The sequence below is a fragment of the Coregonus clupeaformis genome, chromosome 25 (genome assembly GCF_020615455.1).
Source record: "Coregonus clupeaformis isolate EN_2021a chromosome 25, ASM2061545v1, whole genome shotgun sequence".
Taxonomy (NCBI): domain Eukaryota; kingdom Metazoa; phylum Chordata; class Actinopteri; order Salmoniformes; family Salmonidae; genus Coregonus; species Coregonus clupeaformis.
Window position 1 is genome coordinate 35195873 of NC_059216.1, and position 20230 is coordinate 35216102.

Genomic DNA, 20230 nt, shown 5'->3' on the forward strand with positions numbered 1-20230 from the left:
TTCTCCAGAGGTATGCAATCGTGTACTTCATCCTGCACATTTAAAAGCATTGGATTTGTGTGTATACATGGGCTAGAGGGAGTTTCCACCACAGGCGCCGGTGGAAACTTAATTGGGGAAGACGGGCTCTTAGTAATAGCTGAAATTGAATAAATGGAATGGTATCGAACACATCAAACACACGGTTTCCATGTGTTTCATGCCATGCCATGCCATTCACTCTATTCCAGCCATTATTATGAGCCGCCATCCCCTCAGCAGCCTCCTGTGGTTTCCATATGTCTCATACCAGTCCTTTCCTTATAAATCAATTAAGGGAAGTGAACAAGTGCACACTTGGGACAGAAGGATGGATAATTAGAACAGATAATTAGACTCTCCTAGGCAGCCTTTGAGCAACCATTATGTCAGACAGCCATTCTACTGACTGGGCTGAACCAGTCCCTCTGGTGCGCGCTCTCTCTCTCTCGTTCTTTTTCTCTTGATCACTCTCTCTCTGTCTCTCTGTCATCTTAATCTTCTCTGTTAGTCATGCGTGTTATGAGCTGAGAGTTTCCCTGCTGAACCAACAGGTTTGGCTCTTCTATAAAAGCCCTTGGAGTGGAAAAGTCAAGGATCAGAAAAGAAAGGAGGAAAAGATCTGACAGGCGAGTATGCCAGTATAGAGACTCTACTGACTCTAAGTCCTGCAGAACAGATGATTAACTAGACATTTCACCAGGCAGACTGACTGTAGAGTGAGAGAGAGACAAAAAGGAGTGATGATGACTGGTAAGTCAGAGCTTATCTAGCCAACTGGTCTGCTCCCTAGTTGTGCTGGAGAGAGGTTGGGGTGGAGTGGGGGTAACAGAGGCATGGGGACAGAGTGATGATTGGTCAGTGCGAGGGACACAGAGGCTAAGGGGGTTGGAGCTGGGGCTGGGGGTGGATGGTAGGGCTGGGGGTCGGGGTAGGGTTCGAGTGGGGGTGGATAGTCACTGTTTGCCTTGTGATTTCATGCTGTTCAGACAAGCAGCTCAGGAATGTCCCTAAGCCTCACTGGCTCCTGGTCAATAGACCTGTCCTGCAGGGCATGTGATTGGCTCATACTGAAGACCTGCAGGCATGCCATTGGCTCAGAGACCTGTCCTTTAGGCTTAGCATTGGCTCATTTCATCTGGTGGCCATCTGTCTGACCTGCACTGCTGCAACGTGCTTTCCTTTGCAGTTGCTTCCACACTGTAAAAAAAATGACTCTTTGGATCAACCTAAAAAATTGCATCAACTGGTTACAAGTAAATGAGTTAGGTTTTCTTTATTGAAAAAAAAACGACATTTGTCGAAAAACAAATACATGATTCAATGCCAACTGTTATATTTGATTATTAACAACCCTATATTTGAAGTTGCAACCGACTTCTTTCAACACTCAACTTACTTTTCCCCTTTGATTAAACCTAATAAATAACATAAATACAAACTATATATATATTTACACAACCCATTTGTTCATGTTGTACCAAATACATTGTTCACTTTGGAATTACCTATCCAAATTTCTTCAATTGGGTTACAAGCAGTTAAATACATTTCCTGTTAATCAAGATATTAAGTTGGTTCCATAACATAAAAGAATGACTACAAACACTTTCTTTACATACAACTTTCACATTAACTGGTTACAATATTGTCACTAAATGGTGACCATCTCATCAATGAAAACCTTTCCAGGCTGTTTAGTATCACATTACTAGTATCACATATATAATTTAAGATTCAGTGCTGGCAGTGAGCATATAATCATAAAAAAACAGAACACATTACCTGAAATGACATTCACTGTCACGGGTGGCCAAAAATAACAAACGGAAAGCCACGCCACATATAGGCCACGCCCCCAACTCTTTTGATAGGCTGCCGCCACTACATTGCACCTGCAGGTTAGCATTTTTCATCATGAATCTTGTTCTGGAGCAGGGCTCTCCAACTCTCTTCCTGGAGAGCTACCCTCTTGTAGGTTTTCGCTCCAACCCCAGTTGTAACTAACCTGATTCAGCTTATCAACCAGCTAATTATTAGAATCAGGTGCGCTAAATTAGGGTTGGAGCAAAAACCTACTGGACGGTAGCTCTCCAAGAACAGGGTTGGAGAGCTCTGTTCTGGAGGCAGCGCTGCAGAGGTCACTAGCTAGCACAGCCACAAAGTCATGCACCGCTATGCAATGTGAATGTGTATGAGATGTGTAAAACAATTTAGCTTCCATTCAATAACAAAAAATCACATTGATCTGTCAAATTCGTCATTTGAATATGTTGAACAAACCAAAGTGTATTTTTGGATCATACCAATCAGAAAAAATACTTCAGATGAACAACAGTGCAGTCCCACTTTTTACAGTGCAATTGTCACCTGATGTCTGTCTGTCAACCTGTATGTCTGCTACACAGGAGTCAATGTGTGACTCATCGTGCTTTCAAGACCACTAGGAACTTGGGGAAAAAAACGAGGTCGTATCATGATGTCAGTGATCTTCAGGTCAGAAAGTCGGAGCTCTAGAAAGAGGCCCGAGTTGGATGACCGTTCAAAAATAATTTTCCCAGTTCTCTTGAACGTTCGGAAGTCTGAGTTTTCCCAGTTCCAAATTCCCAGTTGTTTTGAACGGGGCATAATTCCATGCATATGACCACTCTGTTATCATAAAGTGACTTAGGTTAACCCATAGAGTTAGATAGAGGACTCTAGATGGATAAAACTCGTATTGGCATGGACATTGCCATTGAGGGCTTCCTCCATTTTAAAGTAGTCAACTGGGTGGGACATCCTATGGGTTAATGAAGGATCACATGATTCCATCAGGGTAATCAGGAGGGATCAGCCAATGAATTATACTCGTGATAAACACTAGGTGGCAGTATGCACCCTTACAATTTGTTTGCCAACTCATAGAAGTAGTAGAAGAAGAAAATTGACTACTTCAAAATGGAGCTAGTCTCAATGCGCTGCCTGTGCGCTATCAGACACCATAATGGGACATGTATAAAGATGATATATCTATCTATCTCTGTGATATCTCTATCTAACCCTTCTGTGTGTCATCAAAAGCTATTTAGGTTATCCCTGGGCCATGTTCAAGAACATCAAAACTGTGATGTATCATGCGTAAATTGTGACTGACTGATCTACAAATAATATTGCAAATTGATTTGTAGATCAGTAAGTCTTGACTGGCCTTTAAAGTCGACTGCAATGTCGAACGCGTCCCTGGGCTTGGTCGCGTTCCCCTACTCAGACGTTGCATGCATCAACCAATGGTTGCGTGCCACGTGATCGACTGTGCCGTCAGGCACCAGATTGCTAGAACATGTGGTTTGCCGTTACGTAAAATATCTATCCAGGTGTTGTAAGATCTGGCATGCGTCCTCTGCCACACCTGGGCAGAGGAATGCACCCATTGTTTGACATTGCAGTCGACTGCCAACTGACTGATCTACAAATTACCTTGCATCATACTCACTACTCATTATTATTTGTAGATTAGTCAGTCGCAATTGACCCACAATGCATCACATATTGCATCACATATTTAATGCTCTCTAACACGGCCGCTTTCTGTATGCGTCGTCATAAAGCAACTCAGGTTAACCCTTTGTGTGTTTCCCCCTCCAGACAATGAGCACATCTACATGGAGCTGGGCCAGAAGCTGTCCAAGTATTGTCCCAAGGAGTGGAAGAGAGAGGCCAGCAAGGTGAGTCAATCTGCAGCAGTGGTTCCCAACAAGGGGTACTAGGACCCCTGGGGGTACTTAGCCTATCCACAGGGGGTACTTGAGAAGACTCATGAGACCATAGGCCTACTGGTCAAATGCCCACTTCAGGGGTACTCCTGGCAGAGCAAAAATCAGGTTGTGGTACAGTAACCAAAAAAGGTTGGGAACCACTGGTCTACAGTACAAGACAACAGTAGTATCTCTCTAGAGACTTGGAAAATGGCTTTTTATTTATTTATTTATTTATTTAACCTTTATTTAACCAGGTAAGCCAGTTGAGAACAAGTTGTCATTTACAACTGCGACCTGGCCAAGATAAAGCAAAGCAGTGCAATAAAAAACAACAACACAGAGTTACATATGGGGTAAACAAAACATAAAGTCAAAAATACAACAGAAAATATATACACAGTGTGTGCAAATGTAGCAAGTTATGGAGGTAAGGCAATAAATAGGCCATAGTGCAAAATAATTACAGTTAGTATTAACACTGGAATGATAGATGTGCAAGAGATGATGTACAAATAGAGATACTGGGGTGCAAATGAGCAAAATAAATAACAATATGGAGATGAGGTAGTGGGCTTGCAAGATTACCCCTTTAGAAAAGAAAAGGAAAAGCCGCACACTAAGGGCTCCGATGCAATAATTGATTTAACCAACGTTTCGAAAGCTAAGCTGTCTTCATCAGGGTGTCAAGGTTTTCAAGATTACCGCAACAGACATAGTACATCTTAAATTCGATGTGAGCAACTGCTTTTGATTTCACTGTCAGGATTGTAGTTTGATATTTTATTGATAGAATGAATACACTGTCTTGATGGTTTGATTTGCTCGAAAGTATCCAAACAATGTTTTTCATTGGTATCTTGTTGTTTTCAGGGCATCGACCAGTTTGGGCCTCCCATGATTATCCACTTCAGGGCTCAGTATTACGTTGAGAATGGGAGATTAATAAGGCAAGTAATCTCACAGAGATCCTATAAATTACTATTAGCAATAGTACTGTACTATTTTATTCTGATAGATGTTGAGACTACAGCACAAATAGAATGGAGACCTAGGCCGGGATTCAATCCAAGACTATGTTGTAGCAGGCTTGTCATTTAAAGGTCATTTCCGATTGAGCCGACATCTGCAGCGTTTACCGTGAATGCCATCTCATTTAAAAGGCACATTGTCGACAGCTCTCTACGGATTGAATCCCAGCCCCAGTATGCTGAGTTGTGTCTCTAAAGGTTGTTATCAGTGACCATTCAGCCAGGCACTACTACTACTGTCACCGAGTACTACCACTACTGTACTGTAGTATATAGATAGTAGTACTAGTATAATGTCATTATGTTGACCCCACAGTGACTGTTCAGCCAGGTGTTACTGCTACTTTAGTACAGTACAAAGATCTGTAACATAATATTCTCTCTCCTCCCCTTTAGTGACCGCTCAGTTTGATGGTTGTAGCCATCAATTGTCCCATCACCCATATTAGCTAACTTATTTCATTTCAAACTTCACATTTCTCTAGTATAGGCTACTTATCGTGAACGATATCAGCAAAATGCCTGCGATAAGTGATCGGTATGGTCGGTGTCGATAATTTTCGGATTATCGTCCCAGCTCTACCAGGTACTACTACTATATTAGCTATGTAGATCTACTATGGCTATATGTGTCTGAAGGTTATTCTCCTCTCTCCCACATAGTGACCGCTCGGCCAGGTACTACTACTACTGGCACCTGAGGAAACAGGTGTTGCTGTCTCAGTGTATCCAGAGAGAGGAAGCTTACTTTCTGCTGGCAGCCTTTGCCCTCCAAGCCGATATGGGCAACTTCAAACGCAACAAACACTTTGGGAAGTACTTTGAACCTGAGGCCTACTTCCCCCCATGGGTGAGTAGATCTAACCTTTTAACCCAGTGGTATTCAAAGTCGGGGTCGCAACCCCGGGGGAACTGCAGTGGTGTTGTCAAAAGAAAAATATAATTTGAAAAATACAATTTTATTGATTAAATGTATTTATTGGTTTCTTTTCATTTTGATATGAGATGAAAATGCAAAGAATTGAAGGTTATTTGTTGATGTAAAAATCGAAATGTGCTGATTTTAAGGTTGTGTCATTAGATTTGGGGTGCGGTGGGGCCGGAAAAAATGGGGTCCCTGCTGAATAAGTTTGAATATCACTGTTCTTTTATTTTACCCCCTTTTTCTCCCCAATTTCGTGATTACGATCTTGTCTCATCACTGCAACTCCCCAACGGGATCAGGTGAGGCGAAGGTCGAGTCATGCGTTCTCCGAAACATGACCCGCCAAGCCACACTTCTTAACACCCGCTCACTTAACCTGGAAGCCAGCTGCACCAATGTGTCGGAGGAAACACTGTTCAACTGACGACTGAAGTCAGCCTGCAGGCACCCAGCCCACCACAAGGAGTCGTAAGAGCGCGATGAGCCAAGTAAAGCCCCACCGGCCAAACCCTCCCCTAACCCGGACGACGCTGGGCCAATCGTGCTCCACCTTATGGGACTCCCGGTCACGGCCGGTTATGACACAGCCTGGGAATGAAACCCAGGCTTTAGTGATGCTGCAACACTGCGATGCAGTGCCTTAGACTGCTGCGCCACTCGGGAGGCCGTTGAATACCACTGTTCTAACCTAACTGGTACCACGTGGTTTCCCAGGCAGTAACATGGAAGGGTTAGGGCCAAAGGGAAGGGGTAGGGAGCGAATTGGGACCGGCTGAGTGTAGTCTAGCACACAGCCTAAATGAAGGTCTATAGTCTGTTTTGTTCATCACTGTGCTCCAAAACTTTGAGATGCTCCCTCAGTGGAGCATGCCAGGATAGCTGGATCTAGGACACTAGTTTTATTTTGGTCCCTGGAAGTGGCACACAGCATGATTGACTCTTTTGAGAAAGGATCTGGATGCGATCCGGCAACTCCCCATCTCAACTTGACCCCCCTCCCCTCTCCCGGACACAACGGTGCCCCACCCCTCTGTTTACCAACCACTTCCTGTGATTAGCCTGTCGCCGTCCCATCTCCATTTTGAAGCCACAGGGACGGAAATGGTTGTACAATCACGAATGGTACATACACTGCATTCGGAAAGTATTCAGACCCCTTGACTTTTTCCACATTTTGTTACGTTACAGCCTTATTCTAAAATGGATTAAAATAGTTTTTTTTCCCCTCATCAATCTACACACAATACCCCATAATGACAAAGCAAAAACAATATATCACATTTACATAAGTATTGAGACCCTTTACTCAGTACTTTGTTGAAGCACCTTTGGCAGCGTTTACAGCCTCGAGTCTTCTTGGGTATGATGCTACAAGCTTGGCACACCTGTATTTGGGGAGTTTCTCCCATTCTTCTCTGCAGATCCTCTCAAGCTCTGTCAGATTGGATGGGGAGTGTTGCTGCACAGCTATTTTCAGGTCTCTCCAGAGATGTTAGATCGGGTTCAAGTCCGGGCTCTGGCAGGGCCACTCAAGGACATTCAGAGACTTGTCCCGAAGCCACTCCTGCGTTGTCTTGGCTGTGTGCTTAGGGTCGTTGTCCTGTTGGAAGGTGAACCTTCGCCCCAGTCTGAGGTCCTGAGCGCTCTGGAGCAGGTTTTTATCAAGAATCTCTCTGTACTTTGCTCCGTTCACCTTTCCCTTGATCCTGACTAGTCTCCCAGTCCCTGCCACTGAAAAACATCCTCACAGCATGATTCTGCCACAACCATGCTTCACTGTAGGGATGGTGCCAGGTTTCCTCCAGACGTGACGCTTGGCATTCAGGGCAAAGAGTTCAATCTTTGTTTCATCAGACCAGAGAATCTTGTTTCTCATGGTCTGAGAGTCTTTAGGTGCATTGGCAAACTCCAAGTGGGCTGTCATGTGTCTTTTACTGAGGAGTGGCTTCTGTCTGGCCACTACCATAAAGGCCTGATTGGTGGAGTGCTGCAGAGATTGTTGTCCTTCTGGAAGGTTCTCCCATCTCCACAGAGGAACTCTAGAGCTCTGTCAGAGTGATCATCAGGTTCTTGGTCACCTCCCTGACCAAGGCCCTTCTCCCCCGATTGCTCAGTTTGGCCGGGTGGCCAGCTCTAGGAAGAGTCTTGGTGGTTCCAAACTTCTTTCATTTAAGAATGATGGAGGCCACTATTCTTGGGGACCTTCAATGCTACAGAAATGTTTTGGTATCCTTCCCCAGATCTGTGCCTCGACACAATCCTGTCTCGGAGATCTACGGACAATTCCTTTGAGCTCCATGCCTTGGTTTTTGCTCTGACATGCACTGTTAACTGTGGCACCTCATATAGACAGGTGTGTGCCTTTCCAAATCATGTCCAATCAATTGAATTTACCACAGGTGGACTCCAATCAAGTTGTAGAAACATCTCAAGGATGATCAATGGAAACAGGATGCACCTGAGCTCAATTTCGAGTTTCATATGAAAGGGTCTAATACATTTGCAAAAATGTATAAAAACCTGTTTTTGCACTGTCATTATGGGGTATAGTGTGTAGATTGCTGAGGATTTGTATTTATTTAATCAATTTTAGAATAAGGCTGTAACGTAACAAAATGTGGAAAAAGTCAAGGGGTCTGAATACTTTCCGAAGGCACTCTTAGTTTGTTCTCTAACTGTTTCTAAATGTATGACTTGTTCAGGAGAAGCACCCCAAATCCAGACCTGACACTGACTGTTTTTCTAGAGTCCAGTGGGATTGGGGGCCCCTCCCTAATTGCACCTTATTTCCTAGATAGGGCTCGGGTCAAAAGTGGTGCACTATATAGGGAATAGGGTGGACCATGCCTTTAGTGCCCAGCTGGATGATGCCTTTTGGGACGTAATATCAGTACGTGAGACATCTGTCCTCCCCTGGGCGGGGGGCTTCATCAACCTCCATTAACCCCACTGGCAAGCCTTCCTTCCTGCCTTCTTCTGCCATTGAGTTGAAATTAGAACCAGCGGCCAGTAATAACACTCCACTGAGACGTTTGTAAGAGAGAATTCCATTTCAGCCTTTATGTCTCTGTTGCTCTCTTCCAGGTGATAGCCAAGCGAGGCCGGGACTACATACTGAGACACATCCCCAACATGCACAAAGACCAGTTTGCCCTCACTGCCTCTGAGGCTTATCTCAAATACATCAAGGAGTGTTCCCAGCTGGATGATGTCACAGTCCACTACTACAAACTCTATAAGGTCAGCGGTCAACCTGGACACACACACACACACACACACACACACACACACACACACACACACACACACACACAATAAACTTGCCAATAAATCTCTTCCACAGGACAAAAAGGAAGTGGAGGCTTCTCTGACCTTAGGACTGACCCTGCGTGGAATCCAAATATTCCAGGTACGATAGTAAGAATGAAGTGGGTGTGATGGCTTAATGTGTCTTGGAATACACAGTTCATGTGTATGGTTTAGATGATGATTAATATAATGTACTGTATGTTTCTGTGTTTCTTTTAGAATGTGGGGACAGTGAGACAGCTCCTGTATGATTTTCCCTGGAGCAACGTGGGCAAACTGGTATTCGTGGTGAGTAGCACCATAGAGATAATACATACTGAATATATGAGTCATGAAAGTCGTGACTTGAGTCCGATTCGAGTACAAGTCCTGGACTCAAGCCCTACAACACTGATATATAGTGCTTTAATTTTATTTATATGAGTAGAGCATCTTCTCCAGTACATCCCTCATTCTTTGTTTCCGTCGTTCATAAATGTCAGAAGTCGGATGTCCTTTGGCACTTAGAAGGCTCAGGGGAATCCCTCTCTCTGGAAGATCTGGGTTTTTTTCACTCATGATTCCAGCGGTGGTGACACTTTGAAGCTTGGAGCCAGTCCTGGCTTATGGCAGTGGTTAGTTCAGCTCTTGCGCAGGCTACAGTTGTGGAAATAGTGACTCAGCGCTCCTCTTCTCTGTATTACTGTTGGGTCTTCTCACCCCTGCTACAGCTACAACTAGGATGTGTCCCAAATGGCACCCTATACCCTATATAGTGCACTACAAAGGTTATATGGTGCCATTTGGGATGCAGCCATGACCCTCTGGAACTAATCAGGGCTTTAGGAAGACTCTCCCGTTGGCCAGGAAACACACACTCACACACACACATACATGCACATACATCCACGCACACCCACATAATAGCATTATCTCAATTGCTTGCCTGTCTCGTTGAGTCTTTTCTCTCTTTTCTCCATTTAATTCTTAACAGACCAGATTTATGTGTTTATTTTCCCTTGAAGAAAGCTAGTTAGTCTTCCTATCTTTATTTGTCTGTCCTAAAGCTGAGCAGTAATTATGGCACGACAGTCAGCTAATTCACTTCACTACCATAGGGTCTCTGTTATCAGAGAGAGCAGCTTACCATGTCTCCATTTCTCAGTCTTAAGCAGAACACACACCACAACGAGGAACTGATGGCCGAGTGCAACTGAGTGCCTCTGATCAGAATATTGGCCAACATTTTTCAACTATTCTACATGTTGACTCGCCACAAACAACTACTGCTCATTGACACCAAGCTGCTGCTTTTACCGTGGCGACATGTAGCCTAGTGGTTAGAGCGTTGGGCCAGTAATCAGAAGGTTGCTAGTTCGAATGCAAACTGCAAAGTTTGTCAAAGTGCCCTTGAGCAAGGCACTTAATCCTAATTGCTCCAGGGTCATCGTTCAGTCTCAGGGGGAGTTGGGATATGCAAAAACACATTTCCAATACACACTTGTACATGTGTAAAATAGGACAAATATATGCACACACCAAATTATTATATTTTAACCGTTCATCGATTCAGTATGTCCAAAATGTAACAGCTTCCTTCTTACAACTATCACACCGTAAATGTCTCAGTGAATTGGTTCCTCTAGTATAGCTTTGTGTAATGACGACTTATACCCTATAATTTCATCTAGTGGTACAGTCATCAATGCCACCGCAATGCCGTGCCACTTACGATAAGAGATCCTGTTTTGTTCTGTGTATATCCCTGTATAGCCTTTCTATTCATATAGTAAGACTGAAGAAAGCATGGAGTAATGGTGGATGTGGTTTATATGGGGACTAGAGGGGCCTCTTACAGCGGGGACCGTCAGTCACACCCTTCTTCTGAATAACAGACTCTCTCTCTCTCTCCGCTGCTGCTCCACCCTGAGCACGTCAGCCGGCCCGGCGCTGCAGTGAGCGGGAGAGGAAAGGAGGGATCGGAGGGAAAGAGGGAGGGAACGGAGGGAGGGAGGAGGGAGGGAGGGAGGGAGGGGGGAGGGAGGGAGGGGGGAGGGAGGAGAGAGGGAGGGAGGGAGGGAGCGGAGAGAGGGAGGGAGGGAGAGAGCGGAGAGAGGGAGGGAGGGAGCGGAGAGAGGGATGGAGGGAGCGGAGAGAGGGAGGGAGGGAGCGGAGAGAGGAAGGGTGGAGGGACGTGTCAATAAATACCACCAGATGTTGTGATGGTTAGCGGGTGGATAAGCTATTCTTTATTGGCAGTGTCTGAGTTTTGATGGTTACTCTCCGAGTAGAGTAGGGCGGGACAGGCGCAGGCTAGGTCAGCACTTCGGGGGTATGGCCCTACAGTCATTAGCAGGGCATCTCCTACTCCATTGTGTGTGGGCTCAGACTGGGAGGTCCAGGGAGGTCCAGAAAGACATTTCTTCTGACAACTGTCACACTCTGAGAGGTCAAATGGTCCTGATCGTGCAGCTGGACGAATGAGAGAGAGACTAACCAGGCTAACCTTTTAGTAAACTGATATCTGACACCGCTCCACTCCACTTTGCCCGTCCCTCTTTGTGTGGCTTTGGTTTAGACCAGGGATCTGTTGTAGTTATTGATCTCAAATGAGCTGGTCAGAATGATAGATCAATGTCTTAGAGTAGGAATGCTGATTTAGGATCAGTTTTGTCTTTAATAAGATCACAATAAATAAGATTACTTGGACAGAGGGGAACTGATCCTCGATCAGCACTCCTACTCTCATCTTTCCATAGAAGTGTCATAATAGTTTGTAGGCCAAACTGTTCAGACGCTACAGCCGGTTTTGGGATGTCTCGTGGTCTGACAAACTGCTCTAGCTCTGCCACCTTTCACAGGATGCGGGGGTTGTCAGACCATGAGGGATTTTTGTATTATGCTAATTTGATTTCAGTGGGCGCGCAGATCGACCTTAGGGGGTTAATAATATCACAATAAATAAGATTACTTGGACAGAGGGGAACTGATCCTAGATCAGTACTCTAAAACGTTTGATACATACGGCCCCAGAGTGTATTTATGTGGGATCGTCATCGTCCGTTTACTATCCAGAAGGGGCTATTTTAGCTTTTCCGTGCTTGATTATGCAACCACTGTCCTTTTATGTGCTTCTACTTTCCCCTCTATGGGTAGCACGACCTCTATACCCTGAGTGTACAAAACATTAGGAACACCTTCCTAATATTGAGTTGCGCCCCCTTTTGCCCTCAGAACAGCCTCAATTCGTCAGGGCATGGACTCTACAAGGTGTCGAAAGCGTTCAACAGGGATGCTGGCCCATGTTGACTTCAATGCTTCCCACAGTTGTGTCAAGTTGGCTGGTAGTGGATCTCTACTACGAATAGCTCGTTCCATCTCATCCCACAGATGGTCAATTGGATTGAGATCTGATGGCTGGGCAGGCCACTGCAGTAAGCTGAATTCACTGTCATGTTCGTGGAACCATCCCGGGACAATCCTAGCCTTGTGGCATGGGGCATTATCCAGCTGAAAAACTAAATTCACAGATGGATACACTACTGCCATGAGGGGATGCACCTGATTGACAATGATGTTCAGATATCCTGTGGCATTCAAACGTTGCTCCACTTTTAACAAGGGGCCCAATGTGTGCCATGAAAACACATCCCACACCATCACACCACCACCACCACCACCAGCTTGCAATGTTGACACGTGGCGTGATGGATGCATGTACTCATGTGGTTTTCTCCATACCCTAGTACTACCATCAGCGTGAAACAGCAGGAACCGGCATTCATCAGACCAGTCAATGTTTTTCCAATTCTCCAGTGTCCAGTGTTTTCCACAGTTTCTTGATTTTTGCTGAAAGAAGTGGAACTGTGTAAGGTTGTCGGCTGCCATACCCCATTCGTGTCAAGGTACGATGAGTTGTGCAGTCTTTTATGGGTATTTGGGCACCAATGTTGTACTGGACTGTCAGTTGACTAACTGTAGCCCATTTGCCCATTTGTCACCGGTGACGTGTTAGCCTCCTTTGTCTTCTTTCATCAATTACCTGTTTCCGACCACTGGCCTGCCGTTGGCTGGATCTCCTTTGGGTGGTGGACCATTCTTGATACGCACGGGAAACTGTTGAGCATGAGAAACCCAGCAGCTTGGCAATTCTTGACACACTCAAACCGCTGCGCCTGGCACCTACTACCTTACCCCGTTCAAAGGCACTTAAAACATTTGTCTTGCCCATTCACCCTCTGAATGACACATACACAATCCATGTCTTAATGGTCTCAAGACTTAAAAATCCTTCTTTAACCTGCCTCCTCCCCTTCATCTACACCGATGAAAGTAGATTTAACAGGTAGCTAAGTTGGTAGAGCATGGCGCTTGCAACGCCAGGGTTGTGGGTTCGTTTCCCACGGGGGGCCAGTATGAAAATGTATGCTCTGGATAAGAACGTCTGCTAAATGACTAAAAATGTTTTTTTTTAATGTAAAAATGGATCATAGCTTTCCCCTGTTCGGTCTATGTCATGGAAATAGCTGGTGTTCCTAATGTTTAGTACACTCAGTGTAGCTGGAGAATTCTGCAACCCTTGTGCTTTCGTACACTGCTTCAAACCACCTCTTGTATTTTCAAAGTACAAACCCCAGCAGAAATATTTTATAGGGTTGTATAGAAAATACACCTGCTGCTGCTACAGACAGCTGTTATTGTGTTAAACTGGTGCCAAGGTCCTTAGAGAAAGTATTTGCCCACCGTTTTAGTCTGGGTTTCTCAAAGCTCTCAGACTCTTTAGTTGTGCCAAAATGGCACCCTATTCACTATATAGTGCACTACTTTTGAACAGGGCCCATAGGGCTCTATGTAGTTGTGCACTATGTAGGGAATACAGTGCCATTGGGACGTAGCCTTTGGAATTTGCTCACTGGTAATACATAAGAAAATGTTGAAATGTTAATGCAGTTTTGTTTGTGTCCCTCAATCAGGAGATTCCGTTCTTATCTATATTATGGTTGTAAGAAGTGCCACAGAAATAGTTTTCAAGAAGAGACTGTTCTCTCACTGCTCTCCCTCCTATTGTGTGGTTTGCCTGTGGGCTATGCATCTGGCACTCTAGCAAAGTGTCTGAATCATCTTATGCACACAAATATCCTATAATCATAAAGTTAAACATCAATCAATAAATAAAGCAATCAATCAGTTATAGAGTTAAAACGTCCACTGGATGACATGTAGATAGCATGAATATATCCTATAATGATTCTAACCTCTCTCTCTGTGTGTCTGTCTGTCTGTCTGTCTGTCTGTCTGTCTGTCTGTCTGTCTGTCGTCCGTTTCAGGGGAAGAAGTTTGAGATCCTGCCTGATGGCCTTCCGTCGGCCCGTAAGCTGATCTACTACACCGGTTGTCCCCTGCGGTCCCGCCACCTCCTACAGCTGCTCAGTAACAGCCACCGCCTCTACATGAACCTGCAGCCTGTCCTCAAACAGGTCCGCAGGCTGGAGGAAAACGAAGGTAAACTACCTGGACACACCTGGTACTCACCTGCCTCGTCATACCTGGTCATAACCTGTACCTGGTACCTACCTACCTGGCCATCCTTCACACTGGAGCATTCTGGCTACCTACCTGGCCATGCTTCCATACTAGAGCAGACTGGCTCTTATATGCTGTCTCTCTGCTTCTCTTGTGTCTTTCAGCATACCTCAACTTAGCCAATTGTAATGGTGTATATGTTATGTGTGAGCCTCTCTGACTAACAACAGCTTTGCTACTGCTGTATCTAACCCTCTGTGTGTGTCTGTCCCTCCTCTCCAGAGAAGAAGCAGTACCGTGAGTCGTACATCAGCGATGCGTTGGAGCTGGATATGGACGGGCTGGACAAGCGTTCCCGGGCCAGCGGCAGCAGTGCCGGCAGCACCGTGTCTCACCTCAAACACCTGTCACGCCACTCTACCGCCAGCCACGGCAGCTCACACACCTCGGGCATCGAGACAGACAGCTTCCGGGCCCCCGGAGGGGCCCCACACCGAGCCCTAAGGACCTGCAGCTCCTCAACGACTAGCCATGGGAGCTCACACACCTCGGGGGTGGAGAGTGGGGGCAAGGAGCGCATGCTGGACGATGATGGTAAGGCAAACAATTGCACACACAGCAAGGGACATACACATGGAACACATACACACACACACACACACACACACATACACACACATACACACACACACACACAGACACACACACACACAGACACACAGACACACAGAGAGCAAGACTGAATCTACCTCCTCCCCCTTAAAAAAGTATATTATTCTCTTGTGCAATGTGGCAAGGCATTGTTCTTCTGTTTGTCATGCCTGCTCAGCTAGTGATCATCACTGACCCTCTGGGTGTCTGTCCCTCCAGAGAATAATAGTAGTGTCTGTCTGTCTGTCTGTCTGTCTCTTCAGAGATTGAGATGTTAGTGGACGACCCTAAAGACTATGAGGAGCTCCATGAGCTGGCCCTAGAGTTGAATCAGGACCTGTGCATCCACATCACTGAGGACATGCTGACCATGTCCCCTGACCAGACCAACGGATACTCAGGTATACAACCACTTCCTCGCTGTATTCGTTCCCCGTCTAAGGATAGCCCCTATCTCAGTGCATTGAGACGGGTTGAACTGTAATTTGGCTGGGCAGATGGAGTAGTAGTAGTAGTAGTAGTAGTATTAGGAAGTAGTAGTAGTAGTATTAGGAAGTAGTAGTAGTAGTAGTAGTAGTAGTAGTAGTAGTAGTAGTAGTAAGTAGTAGTAAGTAGTAGTAGTAGTAGAAGTAGTAGTAGTAAGAAGTAGTAGTAGTAAGAAGTAGTAGTAGTAGTAAGAAGTAGTAGTAAGAAGTAGTAGTAGTAAGAAGTAGAAGTAGTAATAAATGTCATCCTCTCTGTCTGTACCGTAGGGCTCATAGTGAAGGATGTCAGCTCGTCCACCTCCAGTTCCTCTGAGACCGTGGTCAAGATGAGAGGCCAGAGCATCGTGTCTCTCCCTCAGGTCAGTGACAGTGACGGCATCTCCTGTTTGGTACTTACATTTGAGTTATTTAGCAGACACTCTTATCCAGAACGACTTACAATGAGTGTATTCAACTAAAGTAGAAAAAACAATCATGATCATTGATTCCTTTACACGATCAAGTAAAACCTTCATAAAAAATATCCGCTCTCTGCGAAATCATTGCTAGAAAGAATGAAGGAAAAGGTACAACAGAACATCAGTTTTTACGTAGTTTGTTTAACTTAATACATTTACTGATTGTTTTGCTTCTGTTCCGTTCCCCAGACCTCCGTGTGCAGGAAGCCTCAGACGTCGACGGACCGCCACAGCCAATCCCTTGATGACGTGCGTCTCTACCAGAAGGGCTGCCTCCAGTGGGCGGAGCTATGCCAGGACACCGCCCACAGCTACACCTTCGGCTGCGCCCAGGAGCTGAGCGACAGCAGCGGTTACCAGGGCAACCTGGCTGAGCAGTGCGCCGGTATCCGCGGTGACCAGCTTGACGGCTTCCCAATCAAGAGAACCAGCAAGTACTTTTCCCTGGACCTGACCAGCGAAGAGGTCCCAGAGTTCGTGGTGTGATGGACGAACAGGGAAGATGGGGATGAGGAGGAATGGATGAGGCAGAAAGGGTGACCTCAAGACCCCTGCTCCTCTGCCTCCACATCTCAGAATTGGAGGTGCCTCAGGAAACCGAATGGGACGAGAGAAGAGGGTTGGAGGTTTGGAGAGGTGATACTTGGTTGTCTATCTGTTGCCCTAACCTATCAGTCATAACCTGTGTCAGCCATAACCTGTCAGCACCAGACTGGGAAGAGTCAGATGGAGGATAAAATCCCTACATCCACCAGACTGACATCACCAGTCAATATAACCATGTAACCACCTGAGACGACATACATAACACACTACAGAGACAAATAACTGACATTGAAAGCCCTTTGAGGTATTTTTTGCCAAAACGGGAATAAAACAAAAAAAAGGATAAACCTTTGCTGGGTTTCAAGAAAACCTGTCTGCGTCTTTTAAATCGGACCGATGCTGGTTGGGGATGGAGAGTAAAAGGAAAAGTAAGGGAAGGTCAAGAAATATCTCACCATCACCTTTTTATTCAAACTGTCTGCATTTCCAAAGCATGTACTCTCTACAGAATGGTTTTTGGATCTGAATCTTGGGCATGCGAAGCTAAATAATACTTCAGTCTCACAGAAAACAAAAACAAACATTCTGATGTTAACACACTTACGTGTGCCTAGTATGACTTTACTAATGCAGTGCAAACAAATTAACAAACACACACACAGCCTACATATCAAAATGTTCTGCCATGGAGAGTAGATGTGTCAACAGTTCCCCTGTAGAGTTGTCTCCTAGTGTAGTGACTAGACTGATATTATGAACAAACCCAATGTGCCTTCATCACCTATGCAGGTCTTGAACCACAACCTTGCCTTGACAATCAGTCACAGCTTCTCGCTAAGCAACACAACACGCCCAGATGAGTCAAAGAGATCAGTTTTAAGTCATAAGGTCAATTTTAAGCTCTTCATCTGTAACTTTATTCTTGGTCAGCAGTACATTGTTATTTAAAGGCCCAGTGCAGTCAAAAACTAGATTTTTTTCCCCTAGTTTTTCTATACATTGCCACACTATGATGATGGAACAATACTGTGAAAATGATGATAATTCCCTTTTAGTGTAAGCTGTTTGAAAAGACTGCCTGATATTTTAGCCTGTTTTGGTGGGATGAAGTTTTGGCCTGCCTGGTAACAAGAAAGAGAGTTCCAAACCTCTGCCAATAACAGTTAGTTTTCCCCTCCCCACTCAGACCTCTCCCAGACAGTCCTAGCAAAATTATTGCTTGAGAAATTGCTCTTTGCTAAGAAGCTATTTTTGTTTATTTTTGACCATTTTAACTGAAAACAGTAAGCTACTTAATTGTTACCCAGAAATGATTTGATATTCAGATAAAAATGGCTGCATTGGACCTTTAATCATTGACCTCAGAGTTTAAACATCATTATTCAAACAGTTTTAGCAGATTAACCAATAATCAATGAAGGGTATTACCCTTATAAGGATGTCATTTACCATCCCTATCCTAGCTTTATGTTAAACGTGTCAGACTTATTTAAATCTGTGGCAGTTAGTTTCCTGTCATGTGAAATGTAGCCCAGATGACGTCATGGGCTGGTTCAGGACTTCCTGACAACATCATTGGCTGTTTCAGGTATGATGCTTGGGGCAGGATGAGTTTCTACATGCCCTCACCTGTCTGTCTGTGTACAGAGCTGAGGAAAGCATTGATGTAATCTACACACACACACACACAAAATGGAGCTGGGTTGGCCTTAGGCCAGCTATGAAACTGACATTTTGACTTTGTTCTTTCTGTATGTTGATATTTTTTTATGTTTTTTTGGCTGCCTTTGTTAGTTTTAAGGACTGTCTTTTGTTTGTTTTGTCTCTATTATTATTTCAAATTGGAACTTGTTACAACATTTGTTTCTTTTCATTTTATAATTTTAGCTGATTGGAAGTAGAAAGTGTAATATTTTTTGTATGGAGCGTTTTAGAACATTGAGATTTGTTGTATATGTTGAAAAGGTATTCTTTGTGTGCAGTTGGTGTATTTCAGTATTATAAGCAAAGTACACTCACAGGAGAGTTTATTAGGTACACCCATCTAGTACTGGGTCGGACCCCTCTTTGCCTCTAGAACAGCCCAAATACTTCAGGGCATTCTACAAGGTGTCGGAAACGTTCCACAGTGATGTTGGTCCACGTGATGGCATCACACAGTTGCTGCAGATTGGACGGTGGTACATTCATGCTGTGAACAGCCCGTTCCATCTCATCCGTGACAAGGGTCGATGATTTGTACGTTCCGAGATGCCGTTCTGCACACCACTGTTGTACTGCTCCGTTATTTGTCTGTTTGTGGCCCGCCTGTTAGCTTGCACCATTCTTGCCATTCTCCTTCGACCTCTCTCATCAACGAGCTGTTTTCGCCCACAGGACTGCCGCTGACTGGATGTCAACCCTAGACACTGTCGTGCGTGAAAAACCCAAGAGGGCGGCCATTTCTGAGGTACTGGATCCGGTGCGCCTGGCACCGACGATCATACCACGCTCAAAGTTGCTTAGGTTACTCGTTTTGCCCATTCTAACGTTCAATCGACAGTAACTGAATGCCTGTCTGCCTGCTTTATATAGCAAGCCACAGCCACGTGACTCACTGTCTGTAGGAGCGATCCATTTTTGGAGAACGGGGTGGTATACCTAATAAACTGTCCGGTGAGTGTATGTGACAGTTACAAACCTGTGACACCAAATTCACTTATTTTCAATATTGGGCCCCTTTTTACCCAGGGATAGTCGTAATTTCAATTTACAGTAGCTGAAGAACGTTGATACCTAATGATTTTTTGCTTTGCTCAGTTAATTGGCCAAGAGCTAAATTTTTTGCACAAGGTGTGAAACCCAACACTACAATATAAAGTGAGATTTCTTATACCTTACTTTCCATTAAGGTGTGGAAACAGACAAGACTACCCTCTCTTGCCTCTTTTATTCGCTATCGCCATATAGAGATTTCTTACTATTAAATCTCCAAACCGTACCTACTCAATATACATTTAAAATAGCGCTTGTCTTCCAAATTTGTCTGGCATTCAGTACTTTTGCATTTATACCCCAGTCAGTAAACCTTATTGAGAAGACCGTTTCAGTGACCTCCTCATTTTATGTGTGGCAATAGTACATTAGGCATGGACAGTTGTATTCCAACCCTCATTCACATGATCTAATATCTCTAGAGTAATGAACAAAACTAATTACTACTTCATGATTTATTTGGAATTCGAAACTACTGTGTATCTCAGTTAAGCAATAATTTGTTAGTGTGGATCAACATTCTAGCTGAGCTTTTCCATTGCTGCGCCAAAGAGCTTTATTCTAGAACCTTCTAAAACCGTTAGAATGTTTTAGAAGCAGCTCTGCTGTGGTACAGTGGAGAGACCTGACATTTTCACTTATCTTCACAGCTGGTCTCATCAGCTGGACACATTGGCTTAGAATACTGAGCAAGGCATTTTGGCCTAGAACCACAGAGCAAAGCATCTTGGCCTAGAACCACAGATTAGGCCAAAGCAGCAAGACACGATTGTTGGAAAGAAATGTGTAATAATTAATACACTTATGAATTTGA

General features: G+C 44.6%; 1 protein-coding gene across 1 annotated transcript in view; it reads left to right on the plus strand.

Annotated features, from left to right (window-relative positions):
- LOC121539624 (FERM domain-containing protein 6-like) overlaps positions 1 to 17761 on the plus strand; it is a 70493-nt gene extending 52732 nt beyond the window's left edge. Inside the window, exons 4-14 of the mRNA XM_041848262.2 lie at positions 3646 to 3725; positions 4629 to 4705; positions 5450 to 5636; positions 8796 to 8951; positions 9055 to 9120; positions 9240 to 9308; positions 14327 to 14501; positions 14805 to 15116; positions 15437 to 15574; positions 15926 to 16017; positions 16306 to 17761. Of these exons, the coding sequence (XP_041704196.2) occupies positions 3646 to 3725; positions 4629 to 4705; positions 5450 to 5636; positions 8796 to 8951; positions 9055 to 9120; positions 9240 to 9308; positions 14327 to 14501; positions 14805 to 15116; positions 15437 to 15574; positions 15926 to 16017; positions 16306 to 16602 (1649 nt within the window). The 3' untranslated portion in view covers positions 16603 to 17761. The remainder of the gene's footprint in view (positions 1 to 3645; positions 3726 to 4628; positions 4706 to 5449; positions 5637 to 8795; positions 8952 to 9054; positions 9121 to 9239; positions 9309 to 14326; positions 14502 to 14804; positions 15117 to 15436; positions 15575 to 15925; positions 16018 to 16305) is intronic.
- Positions 17762 to 20230: the final 2469 nt, after the last annotated feature.